Consider the following 14,272-nt stretch of genomic DNA (forward strand, 5'->3'; position numbering starts at 1 on the left):
AGAAAGTTATCATAATGTTTAAATACAGTCAAACATATGAATGTCTCTTTTCTAATTTCAAATTTAAAAGCTACATATTGAATGTTTAAGTAAATACATGGTCAACTCTTCAATTTAAAACTATTTTCGGCAATACATATAAAGACATCATCAAACGACAAACTAAGTTGTGTCATTGTCACAAGGTCACGGTCGCACCCTTCTCTAGTGGCACTGATTTGGTGTTGAAGTGTTTTTATAAAAAAATAGGTATAAAAAAAGCTGTATTCAAAAAGATATTTGATGAACACTTAAAAACAGCTTATTTTAACAGTTTTGAATGAAACAGTACAGCAGAATCAGTTTTTTTTCAAAGCACACCAATACCAAACCAGTTCAAAGAAATGATTTTTTTATTTTTTTTTGTTGAAAAACAAAAACTCTAAAAAAGATGGTTATAAAATGTGAATTTTCTTTGTGGTTTCAACTTGTTAACACCTTTAATCCCAGAATAGTAATTTTAGGTTGACAAAAATGAACTGGAAAATGAACTGGAAAAGGAGAATAAAAAGGCACCACTTGCAAGGCTTGGCTGTGCATCCAAAACTTCCTTCCTGGAAACCGAGTGAACAATTTAATTTCACAAATAAATATTTTAAGAAAAAAAGACGAAACAAAATATAATTTCAATCCAACCCCCAGACATCAACCAGAAGAAATACTAGAGAGAGAGAGAGAGGAGAGGAGAGAGAGAGAGAGAGAGAGAGAGAGGGAGAGAGAGGAGAGCTTCTTCTTCGAAGACAAGAGGGGAATCAAATCATTGATATCGCAGAAACCCTAGGACAGAGAAACAACTCTGCTTCTTCGATCATTGCGTTTCAAGATCTCGATTGTTCGTTCAATACAGGTGACCAAATACATAGACATATATAGATATATATGTTTGGGTATGTATATTTTCTCAATACGAAGGAAACAATTTTAGCTTTGCGTTTGTGTTTTCGCAAATCAGCAGCTGATTGTTGATTAACTTTGCTGATAATCGCACACATTCTCAGCGTTTCGTCAAATAAATCACTTGATGATTCTCTTTTCATTGCAAATGGTGGTTTTTATTTTAGGGCCCTTTCTGTGATTTTTCATTTTGGAAATTTGTGAGATTCGTTGTGTGTTTGGCTGCTGAGAAAATGTGGGAAAATGAAATGAGCTTATGGGTTTTGAATCTGGGAAGCTCTTTTCATTATTTGGGACTGAGAAAACAGAATCCCTCACCTAAACCAACTGTGATTAGGACCTCATTTGTTAGGAGATTCTATTCAATTCAAAAGTTTCCATCCTTCTCTTTTCTCCTCTTTTCATGTTTGCTTGAGGAACAAATTTAAGGGCTTGAGTCAGTAGTACGTGGTGATTGGGAATTTGTGGCGTCTTCATTGCCACAGTTAGCCATGTGGTTCGGCCCTCTGATTATTTTAGAGTGGAAGTGTACTTGGTTGTATTTTATGCTGAAAAACAGAAAAGATGTCAACTGTAGTTTTGTGTTAATTTGGGTTTCGATGTTATTGTGATGAAAATGGTTTCTACTGCTCAGAAAGTTGGGTAGGTAGTTGTCTAAGTGTTGCCCATTATAATGTATTTCCATGCTATGTTGACTGGCTTATCTGTGTTTTAAGCATGTGCGTGTTTTGGTTTCAGACTTGTATGTCTAATGATTTGTATTGATAATTTGAAAGTTTCCTGTAGGCGTGTTCATAAACATATCCATTGATGTACCTGTGTGTTCATGTCAGCATGGAGAAGGATATTAGTAGCAGAGTTATAGTTATTACATCTTCTTTCTTTTTATAAGTGTTTTAGTAGCAAGTTATTGACTTTAACCAATGTTTTGCTTTTCCTATTCTCCTTTGTTGACGGTGTCATATTTATCAATTGGCTTATCAACACTGTGCTTGCGACCTTTTCCCCCCTTTTTAGTTGTAAATATGTTTTCCATGTTAAATACCCTTTCTGCCTCTGTCATCTTACACTATATGATTGAACAGGGACTCATTGTGCTTCAGCTATGGCAAACTCCAAGGGTTCATCAAATATCAGAAATTTTATGTATTCCGGAAAGCATCCTTTACTTCCTCCTAAAAGTCCATTTCCTAGTGTTCCCCCATCATATGCAGATTATGTCCTTAGTCCTGCAATTGGATCAAAAACTGTTCAGAAGCCTAGGGAGGGAAATGCACATCACCAGCGGACTTCCTCAGAGAGCCTACTTATAGAGGAACAACCTTCTTGGCTTGATGATCTCCTTAATGAGCCAGACACACCTATACGCAGAGGAGGTCATCGTCGTTCATCAAGTGACTCTTTTGCATATGTGGATGCCATTAATGCTTCTAATCTTGATTATGCCACTCAAGATGAGTACAAATATCATAATATGATTTCTGCACCCTCTTGGGGATCCCAAGACCTTGATCCTCGAAAAGATTTACGACATGCTTCATTATACACAGAACTGAACTTGGTGAAGCAGAAGAATAAAGCATGGGAGTCGTCTTTGAATAGTGTAAATAACCTGAACGGCCTTCCTTCTGTCAGGGATAACATTGTTCTTCAGAGTTCAGGATCATTATCTACACCACAAGAAGCTGATGGGATTGCCTCTATAGCGAGTGAAAAGCATGATCATGTTGATTCTGGTCTTCATGATCCAAAGTCTTCTTCTGAGAGAAAGGACAATTCCAATGCTAAGCCTTATGCATCTGAGACTGATGCAAAACGTGCTAAACAGTATGTAGTTTCTTTAGTATTTTCCCTATACTTTTACTCTTTTTATCTTGATGCCAACATTAATCTCACATAAATTTTGGTTGTCTCTTTTACCTGCCTCTACTTCTTCATTTTTTCCTGGTTGTTAAGTAGGTTTTCCAGATGAATTTATATAGTGTTTCTTTGTGCCCATACTCATTTTACCTTACATCAACATAGCAAAATTACTCTTACATAATAGGTTGTCTCTTTGATCTGTCTCTACTCTTCTTTATGTTGTTGCATATGTACTCCAGATGAAATAAGTATACACCCTCTCACCCTCAATTTATTCCAAAAAACATAATTTGAGCCTGCTTTACAAAAGTATTTACTGTAGTTAGAATGCATATAATTTCGTTCAGATTAGAATTGTTCCCTTAAATGGATCTATGTGATGACTAGCATAATGAAATGCAATTAATGGGAAAGAGCACTTGGATAGATGAAATAAGGACTATGGTACTTTTCTGTTTATGGTACGGATACAGGAACAGAAACTTCCGATGCTCTTTATGTGGTACGTTAAGGGTACTTTGTTGCTTCTGTGCAACTTGATTACTTAGTGCACTTCATGGGTTTGGGATTTGCATTGTTACATTTAGGTTGCAAGTGTGCAACTTCAAGTGCATCCACACAAGCATGCACAAATGAATAAAACTTACATTCAAGCACATCACATTAATATACTGCAAGCTTTTAAGTACATAAATAGCTAAATTTGCACAAATTTGTTCTTAATTGCTACACGTCGGTAATATATTATGAATATGAGTAATTTTAGTCTATTTACTTTAAATCGCCTGATTTTAGGCATGACGTTGAGTTGTTGACCAGTATGTGGCCCTGAGTATCAAGCTGAGCAGCTATATAACATTGTAAATTAGTCGCAACTATGTATGAGATGTAGCTTTATATACTTTTCTGATTTGGGAAGACAGTACAGCATGAGAAGCTTAATGTGGAATACTACCTATCATCTGTTTTATAGCTAATGGAGGAGTATGTATGCTAATTTAACAGTTTTAATTTATATAGTTTAGTTTTCTGGAGAAGTGGAGGAAGACAGTTGAAGGACTGTACTAGGACTGTCCCTTGCTTTTAAGAATTTGAATGCTGGCTTGTTCAAATCTTGAGAGTAATTCACTTATGGCCTCTCTCCATAAATTTTAAGCTAAATTTCCACAGATTTCTTTTTATCAGAATTTCCACAGATTTCTTTTCAACTGGACTGGAGTGAAAGAATTTTTGTAAACCTCGATAAAGTTTTAATGCAAGAAGTTTTCCTAATTGTTTTACAAACTAAGATGTGAATACTCTAGACTCATAGTTATCAACTGGCTGTTCGTAGTGACTGCTTATCCGGGTAATTCGTTGGGACTGTTTATCTCTTCTTAGCGGATATCATTCTTGGGCGTGCAAGGGCATGAAGGCCAAGGTAATGTGGGGTTGCCTGGTCTTGGTGGTGATATGGTTGGTTTGGATGGAGAGAGATGGGGAAATTTTTAAGCTTAAGATGGATTGTGCTTTGAGGAGCTATGGGACAGAATTTGTTTTCGGTCAGCGCTTTGGGCTTTTGTTTCCTTGAAGTTCAGAAATATTCCCTTATCCCTAATTTGGCTTGATTGGAAGGCAGCTACTTGTTTATTTTGCTCTAGGGTGTTGTTTGGATTTTCAGTTTTCAATCTTGCTGCTGTTTTTTTTTTCTTGTTTGTGTGGGTCTGGTTGTTTCGTGTGAGTCTTTTTTGACCACTCTGCTTTTTTGCCCTTTCTCGGGTTTAATATAATCATTTATTTCTCAAAATAATTATCAACTCGCTCTGTAGCTGATGCAGATGTTGGGTTTAATATAATCATTTCCTTGTAACAGCACTAATGGTCAGAAGTCTAGAAACTTGACTGGTGTCTTCTTGAATTGGAATATTCAATAAATATTTTATGGAGACTAAATACTGGTTATTGTATTTGTAGGCAATTTGCTCAACGTTCACGGGTTCGGAAACTTCAGTACATAGCAGAGCTGGAGAGGAATGTACAAGCTTTACAGGCAAGTGTCAGCAAAAGCTGGAAGTACTGTATTTAAGTTTGAATTGGGTTTTATACTGAGGTATTTTTTGATAATTTATCATTGACAATATTGTTCTTGCATGTATTCCTCGACAGGCAGAAGGGACTGAAGTTTCGGCTGAGCTTGAGTTTCTCAACCAGCAGAATATGATTCTGAGCATGGAGAACAAAGCGCTCAAGCAGCGCTTAGAAAATATAGGACAGGAGCAGCTTATCAAATACTGTAAGCTTCTACCTTGAATATTCAAAATTTCATAATCTATGCATTTTCGGCTACATCTGTTACCTGAATTTGGAGAATATGTTTTGAGTAAAATCAGAACTATGTATTAGCTGAAAAAGTTATAAGCCTGAAGCCTTTCTCAAAGTACTTGATACACCTCATACCTATGGCAGTCTGAGGATGATTGGAACTCAAATGAAGAACTGTGAGAAACTATGCTGTGAAGATCTAGTGAAAATTCGATAACACATAGGAAATGTTAGTCTTCAGCATAATATTTAACAATTTGAGGGCGGGGTCCATGTGGATTTTGTAAAAGCCTTGGGTTTGGATGATAGATGTTTACCTACTGTCAATCTTTTATCACCTGAATACCTGGATTTTTGCTATAGTGATATAATACTATGTTTAGCAGCCTTGAAAGTGAAGTTTTATCTGATCACCGATACACATGTAGGGGAATTTAAGTCAGAACATTTGCATTTAAAATGAATGTGAACGCCCTCTCCAGGGCTACCTCATAATGTAGTTCGACGATGGGAACTATATTTGTTTTAGATCCGTCAAGGGTCTTCCCTGCAAAAGATTAGACAGATAATGCTGTTTAGTCATCTAAACTGTGCAGACAAACGCAGTCCATCACATTAAACTGAAATGATCACAATGGTAATCAATTTGTTAGCAATTTCTGGGGTTTATCTGTTTTTTGTGTAGATGATTCTTAAAGAACTGCCAAATGGATGTTTCCGGTCATATTTTCTTAAATGCAAAAATTCTCACCTGAGGGTTCTTTTATACAGGTTTGCATTGTTTTTGTTTAGAATTTGGTAGATGTTAATGTTTCAGGGGTTTGCATTTGGATGCTTTGGCTCTTCCTAAATTATTGAAAGTAACAATAAACATAATTTAAACCACGCTGAAAGATGCATGGAAGATTTAGAACACCCACGTATCTTGAAGCGGTTTTCACTTATCTGTCATGCCAAAAGCAGAACTTTCTTTACCCCATTTTGGTATTCATTATTTTATAAGGTGACTAAGATGTGTGTTTCCATTTCCAGTGGAACAAGAATTGTTGGAGAGGGAGATTGGGAGGCTACGAGTCTTGTATGAGCAACAACAGCAGCAGCATCAACAGCAACAGCAGCGACCTTCTTCTAGCCATAGACGCTCTAACAGTAGAGACCTTGATTCCCAATTTGCAAACCTGTCTTTGAAACACAAGGATGCAAATGCAGGTCGTGACCCTGTAACAGGCGCACTTCGCATTTAGATATGCAATGTAGCCAAAAGTTGTGTTTTGCCTCCACTTTTCTTCCACTGATCGATGTTGCCAATTGCCATGCCTGACCAAATTTCTTGCTTCCCTGGTGTGGGATAAGGCCGAGCTATTCCACACCCGGCGCCTTCTCTCTCTCTCTTCTCACGTTGTGCAATTTAATTTCTGTTTATTGCACTTGTCTGTTAAGTTAACGTCGGTGCACCTGGTAGCCAATTCCCAAAGTAAATTCTACCTGGGGCAGTTGACTTACCGGAGGTGGTAACTCAAAGCAGGTTCGGTATTTCAGTCGTTATTATGTATGTCTTTTTAAGTAACCATTGATTCATAAAATGTTGTATGTTCCATTTTTTGCCCGTCGCAGATTTCGACGTAGTACAAAAAATGGGCTGATTGGATGTGCACTAGTTGTAATGCATGTTATGGTAGCAAAAAAATGTGTACTTGTAAAATGTTTCAAATGAAATCCTTGGTTTCTTTGATTTTGTTTGTCGGTGTTGATAGAATTGATTGGATTTGGATGAACATTTAGCACCTGTTCAAAATTTTAGTTATTATTCTGCACAGTTCTCGGATGTCATGTCAGCATATTGGACGGAAAATTTGACGATGGTTTCGACTGTAGGAGATAAAGTAGGCCACAAACCTTCCCCTCCTACGGCACTTTTATGTAAAGGTAATCGGAATCAAATTCAATCATAGAATACTTCAGTGTCAACCAAATATTGGGGAATCAAAAATTTGGAGGGACTCACGCGAATTATGGAATCCAACTTCAAAATTTGGAAGAATTGAAATCCCTACATTTAGGTCGGAATTGAATTCCTGGTTGCTGGGGAAGTCTGGATAGAATTTTTCCTCCTCATTGTACCCCACTTATTTCTAAAATTCTCAGATTGCCCTTCTCATTAAACTCATTGCTTCACTCGAAGCCAAGATACAGGCCTCGACACTGGAGATTCATTCCATGGAAAGATATTCTGCAAAACTAAATCAAAATTTCTAACGAACTCACTCAAGCTCAAGCAAATAGCCTGCGAATTTTGATGTGCAGAAGCCCCCCTCTCAAGACTCTGTAAACACATTTATTCATGACGCATTAGGCAAAAAAGTTACTCATGAATTGGCCCAATGGGGTGGTTTTAATAAGAATCCGGTGAACACTACTACTACTCCTACGACTTCAGTCATGCAGTCGAAGAATCCGATGAACACTTCTACTACTAGTACAAATGCTAGCAATTCCGCTATTCAATCAAAGTCTTCCCCGTCTGTGAAATGTCCAGTGCTTCCAAGTGCATGGGTTTCAATCTCAAAATCACAGAAGACCTAATGAAGGACGTAATTTTGTGGATGAGTGGATCTAATTCTTGGTTATCGAACTTGTACTAATGTTTAGTTTGATTTTTTCTTTTTCGGACAATATATAGTAATTAGTTTGGTTGGTTCAACCTTTGGTTTGCCGTTCAGCTATGAATAATTTTGGCCTTGCTATAAGCTAATAGATAGGTCAAACGTAGGAGACTAACTTCAAAAAACCCTAATCAAATCTGCATCATTTTCAATCGGATATCTTCCAGTCTCAAGTGCTAAGTTAGTATAGCCCTAATCGAGTCTTATCCTCCAACGGTGATTGTTCTTGCCTTAAGGAATATGAGGTGTGCCTCGGCTCAAAGTGAGTCGACATATAACATTGTCATGCGATGCAATGGATTCTGCTTTCGGCGGGGAACAATGTAAGAATATAAGCATGTAGTACGTTATTGGTGCGGTATATATGGCGCTATGTGTGAAGGTTAGAGTTTTATCAATAAAACTCAAAGACAAACGTTTACACATGAAGGTGACTTGTTCTTTCTAATCCTACCATTCATTTGGTGAACTTAGAGGGATAAGTTTGCTTCAAAGTATTCCCTTCTACCTCTGACATGGTCACAATTTTTCTTATCTTCGTTCAACGTACGTAAAAGATGTAATGTCTTTTTCTGTTCCAATCTTATCCTCGCAAGTAAACCCTCATTTCGTTTTGCATCATTATTTGAATCAACTGACATGCTTGGGCTACAACTACAGTATTTTTTCTGGGAAATATTTGGTCTTTTTCCACTAATTTGGGGTGGGACACATACTCTGATGACTTTGAACAGTTCTAATGTGTTTCATTTTTTCGTTGGATGTACTTCTACTTTTTCAGGAACAATTTGTTTTTTCCTAAAAGTTAGATTAATGGATGACTTAGGTAATTACGTAGAAGTTGCTGAATGGTCTTTAAGGTCAATGGTTCTCTAGAAAGCTGTTTTCAAAGAAAAATCCCTAAAGAAGTATTAAATTAGAAGATGAAAGTATTGCTTCTTTCATAGCATCACATGTGTTGTGTATCTCAACTTTAGAAGCCATGAGATCAACTTCTGTTATACTTGTCAGATTTCTAAGCATTATTGCAACCCTACTTGCCATTAGCTTGTGCAATGGAAATACGGGGGTGCCTTGCAAGGACAACGAGAGACGAGCCCTGTTGATGTTCAAGCAAGAGCTTCATGATTCTTCGAATCGGCTTTCATCCTGGGTTGGTCATGGAGAAGGAGACTGTTGCACTTGGCTTGGTGTTGTCTGCGGTAACTTAACCGGCCACGTCCGCGAGCTCCACCTTGGCAACTACTATTTGGGTGGTAAGCTAAATCCTTCTCTGCTCAATTTAAGCAGTCTCAATTATTTGGACCTAAGCAACAACGATTTTGACGGAATACTGATTCCCAACTTCTTTGGTTCTCTTACAAGTTTAAGACATCTTGACCTCTCACAAGCAAATTTTCAGGGAATAATTCCTCATCAGCTGGGGAACCTCTCTAGTCTACGCTATCTCGATCTCCATGGTAACTACTTTGAGGTTAATAACCTCCAGTGGATATCTGGTCTTTCTATGTTGCAACACCTGGACCTGAGTGGTGTTAATCTTAGCAAAGCATCTGATTCGATCCAGGAGACAAATATGGCCTCTAATTCTTTGCTTGAGTACTTGGATATGTCTGATTGTCGACTTCGTCGCATACCAGGTGGCATTGCGAACATGGCTTCTCTTAGAGTTCTAAACCTTTCAAGGAACTCTATCAATTCAACCATACCTAAATGGCTGTACAGCCTGAGCCATCTCGAATCCCTTTTTCTCTCAGACAATGGCTTGTATGGTGAAATTTCAACTTCCATTGGAAATTTGACAGCCATCGTCAATCTTGACGTGAGTCATAATCAACTTTGGGGGGAAATCCCAAATTCATTTGAAAATCTCTGTAAGTTGATGTTTCTTGATCTGTCGTGGAACCTTGTTAGTGGAAGGGCATCAGAAATCTTCCAAAGTCTATCTCGGTGTACTTCAAGTCAACTAGAGTCCATCAGCTTATCGTATAATGATCTTTCCGGTCATTTAACAGATGAGCTCGGAAATTTTCAAAATCTAAGCTACCTTAATCTTTCCAGTAATTCAATATCTGGTCCCATTCCAAAGTCGATACAAAATCTGTCACTCTTGAAAATATTAGACATTTCTAATAATTCAATGAAGGGTGATGTCACTGAAGTTCATTTTACTAATCTTTCAAGATTGCAGGAGCTTTTTGCAAATGAAAATTCATTGACTCTCAAAACCTGTAGAGAGTGGCTTCCTCCTTTTCAACTTCATGTGTTGTTCTTAGATTCTTGGAATCTGGGGCCAGAGTTGCCTAGTTGGCTTCAGAGGCAAAAGTACTTGGAACAGCTAAGCATATCAAATACAGGAATTTCTGGTACCATTCCGATATGGTTTTGGAACTTTTCTTATCTGGGATTAAGTTTCGTGGATCTCTCTGGCAATCAATTGTATGGTCAGGTTCCAAGAATAGTTACTGCTCCTTCAGCTGTAATCGACTTAAGTTCCAACAAGTTCACCGGTTCCTTACCTCTTGTCTCTGCTACAGTAGCTGTGCTCGATCTTTCCAATTCATCTTTTTCGGGGTCCATCTTTCACTTCTTTTGTGACAGGATGGATGAATCAAAGCAAATGACAAGCCTTTATCTTCGCAACAATCATCTTACAGGAGAAATTCCTGAATGTTGGATGAATTGGAAAAACTTGATCGTCATCAATTTAGATAACAACCATTTGACGGGGAACATTCCAAGCACCATCGGAGACTTAATTTTCCTTCAATCACTGCAGTTACGCAATAATCACCTCTCTGGAGAAGTGTCGTTGTCTCTTCAAAAGTGCAGGAACTTGATAGTGGTTGACCTTGGAGAAAATGATTTTGTTGGAAGCATACCGACATGGATAGGGAAAAGCCTTTCACAATTGATGGTTCTTGTCCTTCGTTCAAATAAGCTTCATGGTGACATCCCTCGTGAACTGTGTCGTCTCGTAAAAGTTCAAATCTTGGACCTTGCAAATAATGATCTCGTTGGTGCAGTACCAACATGTTTCTCTAATTTTAAAGCCATGACCAATGTGTCAGAAAGGAGTTATACAATGTCAAATTCATTCTTCAGACTACACGGCACGTACTTAGACAATGTTATCTTGATGAGAAAATTTAACCCGGCATTTGGGGTTGGAAGGTTTGGGGTAACTGCCTTGGATCTTTCACTCAACAATATATCTGGTGAGATACCCGAGGAACTGACCAGCCTTGTCAACTTACAATTGTTGGATTTATCGAATAATCTTTTGACCGGAAGAATCCCATCAAAGATGGGTGGAATGGAAGGGTTAGAATATCTTGATATGTCCAAGAACCAACTTTCCGGTGGAATTCCTCTGAGCATGTCGAATTTGACATTTCTTAATCACTTTAACGTGGCCTACAACAATTTGACAGGGCCTATTCCAAAAAGCACTCAACTTCAGTCCTTTGATGCGTCTAGTTTCATTGGCACTAAACTTTGTGGACCTCCACTCAGAGAGAATTGCAGCACAGATGCGGAGAAACCCGGAGGAAGTCGTACCTGAAAGAGAATTGGTTCTATCTGAGCATGGGACTAGTTGCCTTCTTTCTTGGTTCCTAAAAGCTTTTAATTAGTACGTGCAGAAACTTTATGGTGTAATTGTTGTTGTGTTCTTCCTCTAATAAAAAAATATTTATGTTGCATTATTTTTCGCTTTTATCAAATTGTAAGAGATATTTTCTTTCGCGACAGCCGGTGAAGATGTTTAGTTGTCGAGGAATTTTTAAGGAACCGCACCTTAACATTGACAGGTGCTGTTCATTCCAATCAAACGACGACATATGTCCACAAAAGATAACCTCATTGTAATCAATTAAATATATTTTTTTACTTTATAAAATAATCAATTAAATATATATATATATTTTTTAAAACATAACCTCATCGTTATCGCCCCTTGTCCGACGACAAACACATTCTCCAATTCAAGCCCTACCTCATAGCTTCTCCAACCTTCCTCCCCCTCCGATGCCTCCCAGCTCACCACGACAACCATCGCCGCTCGGGGTGCGGCCCCACCATGTCATCGTGCCCTTATTGTGCGCACCATTCTCCTGGTGCTCAAGAACTGGCGACTCTACTTTCGTCGCGAACGCCCTGCAGGCCATAGAAAGACCAGGCCAACTCGACCCGGGAACCGGCGATCTGCACGGCTTAACGGAACATAGATTTTTTTTTAAAGGAAAATCAAGGAAACCAAAAATTAAAGTAAAAAAATAGCATATATGGGGCAAATTCATATCATGATGATGAAGCAGCATGAAAAAAGAAAATGAGGGTGCTAAATCCTTAGTTGGGTGATGAAGGCTGTAGCTTCGGTGCAGGTGCTCGTGACATTTCAATCAGAAATTGCTTGGCTGTGTTGCAGACCAAGACGGCCGGGAAGAGGGAAGAGAGAGCGGCGCCGGTGAAATAATATTAAAATATTAATATTTTTAATTCTTTGATTGTGGGCCAGACTGATTGTGTAAAGATGTCTAGACCTGTGGTGGTGAAACTCCAAGTCAGCAGAAGTTTCATGTACTCGAAAAATTCCTCTTAGTTGTGGGCATTGTTTTGAAAATCTTCGCATAGGGCGCTTAGATGTTGATTAGGTGGTAAGCGGCTAGCTATCAATACAATTAATTTTTACACGTTTAAAAATTAAGAAAAAGTGTTTAGGTGTTCATTTAGGTCCGTCTATATCGTGACTCTCACTTATATAAAAAATAGATAACTTTCATTTTACTTTTTATTTTTTTCAATTTATGTATTCGAATACAATTATTGAAACAAATTTTGCACAAGTTATACAAAATATAATTAATGGTAAGAAAATATAAATAAAACATAATATTTAAGAAGTTGGGCAAAATATGCCTACGTCCTCGAGTAACAGTGGTGACTTCTCATTATTGAACTGTAATTACAACAAGGAAAATAGGAAAAAATATTTTTATGTGGGAATGGCTGCTTTCTTTTTCTCTGCGTCTGTTCGCTCTCTCCCTTGTGTCTTCTCTTCTTGGTACATTTTCTTCTTCCTCTCCCTTCCTTCACGTATGAAGTCTTTCTCCATGCCCCACAATCTCTCTCTCCCTTCCTTCACGTGTGAAGGCTTTTTGTTTTCCTTCTATCCTCCGAAGCTCTCCTCTACTTTTCCTCTTCCTTTCTCCTTTTCCCCTCTCATCTCCTTTTGTTTTCCTTCTTCCAGCTTTCCTCTACTTTTCCTATTTCCCTTTCTCCTTTTTTTCCCTCTCCTTTCTACACGGTTGTCTCTTCTTCCCCTCCCTCCTTTCTACACGGTTGTCTCCTCCTTCTCCCACCCCCCTTCTACACGGTTGTCTCTTCTTCCCCCCCCCCTCTCTCCACGGTTGTCTATTCTCCCCACTCTTTCGGTCTTTTCCTCTTCCTTTCTCCTTTTCCCATTTCCATTTTTCCTTTTTCTCCTCTCCTTTCTACACGGTTGTCTCTTCTTCCCCTCCCTCCTTAGTCCTTTCTACACGGTTGTCTCATCCTTCCCCCCACCCCCCTTCTACACAGTTGTCTCTTCTTCCCCCCTCTCTCTCCACGGTTGTCTATTCTCCCCACTCTTTCGGTCTTTTCCTCTTCCTTTCTCCTTTTCCCATTTCCTTTTTATCTTTTTCCCCTCTCCTTTCTACACGGTTGTCTCTTCTTCCCCTCCCTTCTTAGCCCTTTCTACACGGTTGTCTCGTCCTTCCCCCCACCCCCCTTCTACACGGTTGTCTCTTCTTCCCCCCCCCCCCCTCTCTCTCCACGGTTGTCTATTCTCCCCACTCTTTCGGTCTTTTCCTCTACCCTTCTCCTTTTCCCATTTCCTTTTCCTTTTTCCCCTCTCCTTTCTACACGGTTTTCTCTTCTTCCCCTCCCTCCTTAGTCCTTTCTACACGGTTGTCTCGTCCTTTCCCCCACCCCCCTTCTACACGGTTGTCTCTTCTTCCCCCCCCCCCCCTCTCTCTCCACGGTTGTCTATTCTTCCCACTCTTTTGGTCTTTTCCTCTTTCTTTCTGCTTTTCCCATTTCCTTTTCCTTTTTCCCCTCTCCTTTCTACAATGTTGTCCCTTCGTCCCCCGTCCCCCAATACGGTTGTTCTAATCTTCCCACTCTTTCGGTCTTTTTTGCCCATTACAGTCAACCAATTTCCTTTTATTGTATAGGGACTGACCCATGAATCAGAATCATTGTTACGAAGAGAGATAAATTATTATTTATTTATTTATTTTATTTTAAGTATGGTTGACATTTATTTCTATGTTATATAATAAATTTAATTAAAATAAAAAAAATTGTCTAGACAGAGCCCACCTAGACGTTTAGATACTAAACCTTTGCATGCAGCCTGACGAGCGCTTAATACTTTTTAGAACGTTGCTAAGGCTGATGAAAAAAGGGTTTTAGCAGACTCCATGTCAAAGTTTGGGCATGGGATCCAATGGACTTCATTTTTAGATCAT

General features: G+C 38.7%; 2 protein-coding genes across 2 annotated transcripts; both read left to right on the forward strand.

Annotated features, from left to right (window-relative positions):
- The first annotated feature begins 591 nt into the window (after positions 1-591).
- LOC137717752 (uncharacterized protein At4g06598-like) lies at positions 592-6,833 on the forward strand. Its single transcript, XM_068457216.1, has 5 exons — positions 592-886; positions 2,019-2,760; positions 4,750-4,829; positions 4,946-5,068; positions 6,130-6,833. The coding sequence occupies exons 2-5, from the start codon at positions 2,039-2,041 to the stop codon at positions 6,339-6,341; spliced, it is 1,137 nt and encodes a 378-aa protein (XP_068313317.1). The 5' UTR covers positions 592-886; positions 2,019-2,038; the 3' UTR covers positions 6,342-6,833.
- A 1,396-nt stretch (positions 6,834-8,229) lies between these two features.
- Positions 8,230-11,360, forward strand: LOC137718710 (receptor-like protein EIX1). Its single transcript, XM_068458255.1, has 2 exons — positions 8,230-9,746; positions 9,822-11,360. The coding sequence occupies exons 1-2, from the start codon at positions 8,743-8,745 to the stop codon at positions 11,323-11,325; spliced, it is 2,508 nt and encodes an 835-aa protein (XP_068314356.1). The 5' UTR covers positions 8,230-8,742; the 3' UTR covers positions 11,326-11,360.
- The last annotated feature ends 2,912 nt before the right edge of the window (positions 11,361-14,272 follow it).

Source organism: Pyrus communis, chromosome 15 (assembly GCF_963583255.1).
Source record: "Pyrus communis chromosome 15, drPyrComm1.1, whole genome shotgun sequence".
Classification (NCBI taxonomy): Eukaryota; Viridiplantae; Streptophyta; class Magnoliopsida; order Rosales; family Rosaceae; genus Pyrus; species Pyrus communis.

What these genes read in the sequence shown, in the direction of transcription:
- LOC137717752 (XM_068457216.1), top strand. Translation starts at nt 2,039, where the DNA reads ATGGCAAACTCCAAGGGTTCATCAAATATCAGAAATTTTATGTATTCC. An exon ending in TGTACAAGCTTTACAGGCAA is followed by an intron (nt 4,830 to 4,945) that starts GTGTCAGCAAAA and finishes CTCGACAGGCAG; the next exon opens with AAGGGACTGAAGTTTCGGCT. An exon ending in GGAGCAGCTTATCAAATACT is followed by an intron (nt 5,069 to 6,129) that starts GTAAGCTTCTAC and finishes TTCCATTTCCAG; the next exon opens with TGGAACAAGAATTGTTGGAG.
- LOC137718710 (XM_068458255.1), top strand. Translation starts at nt 8,743, where the DNA reads ATGAGATCAACTTCTGTTATACTTGTCAGATTTCTAAGCATTATTGCA. An exon ending in CTAGAGTCCATCAGCTTATC is followed by an intron (nt 9,747 to 9,821) that starts GTATAATGATCT and finishes TAATCTTTCCAG; the next exon opens with TAATTCAATATCTGGTCCCA.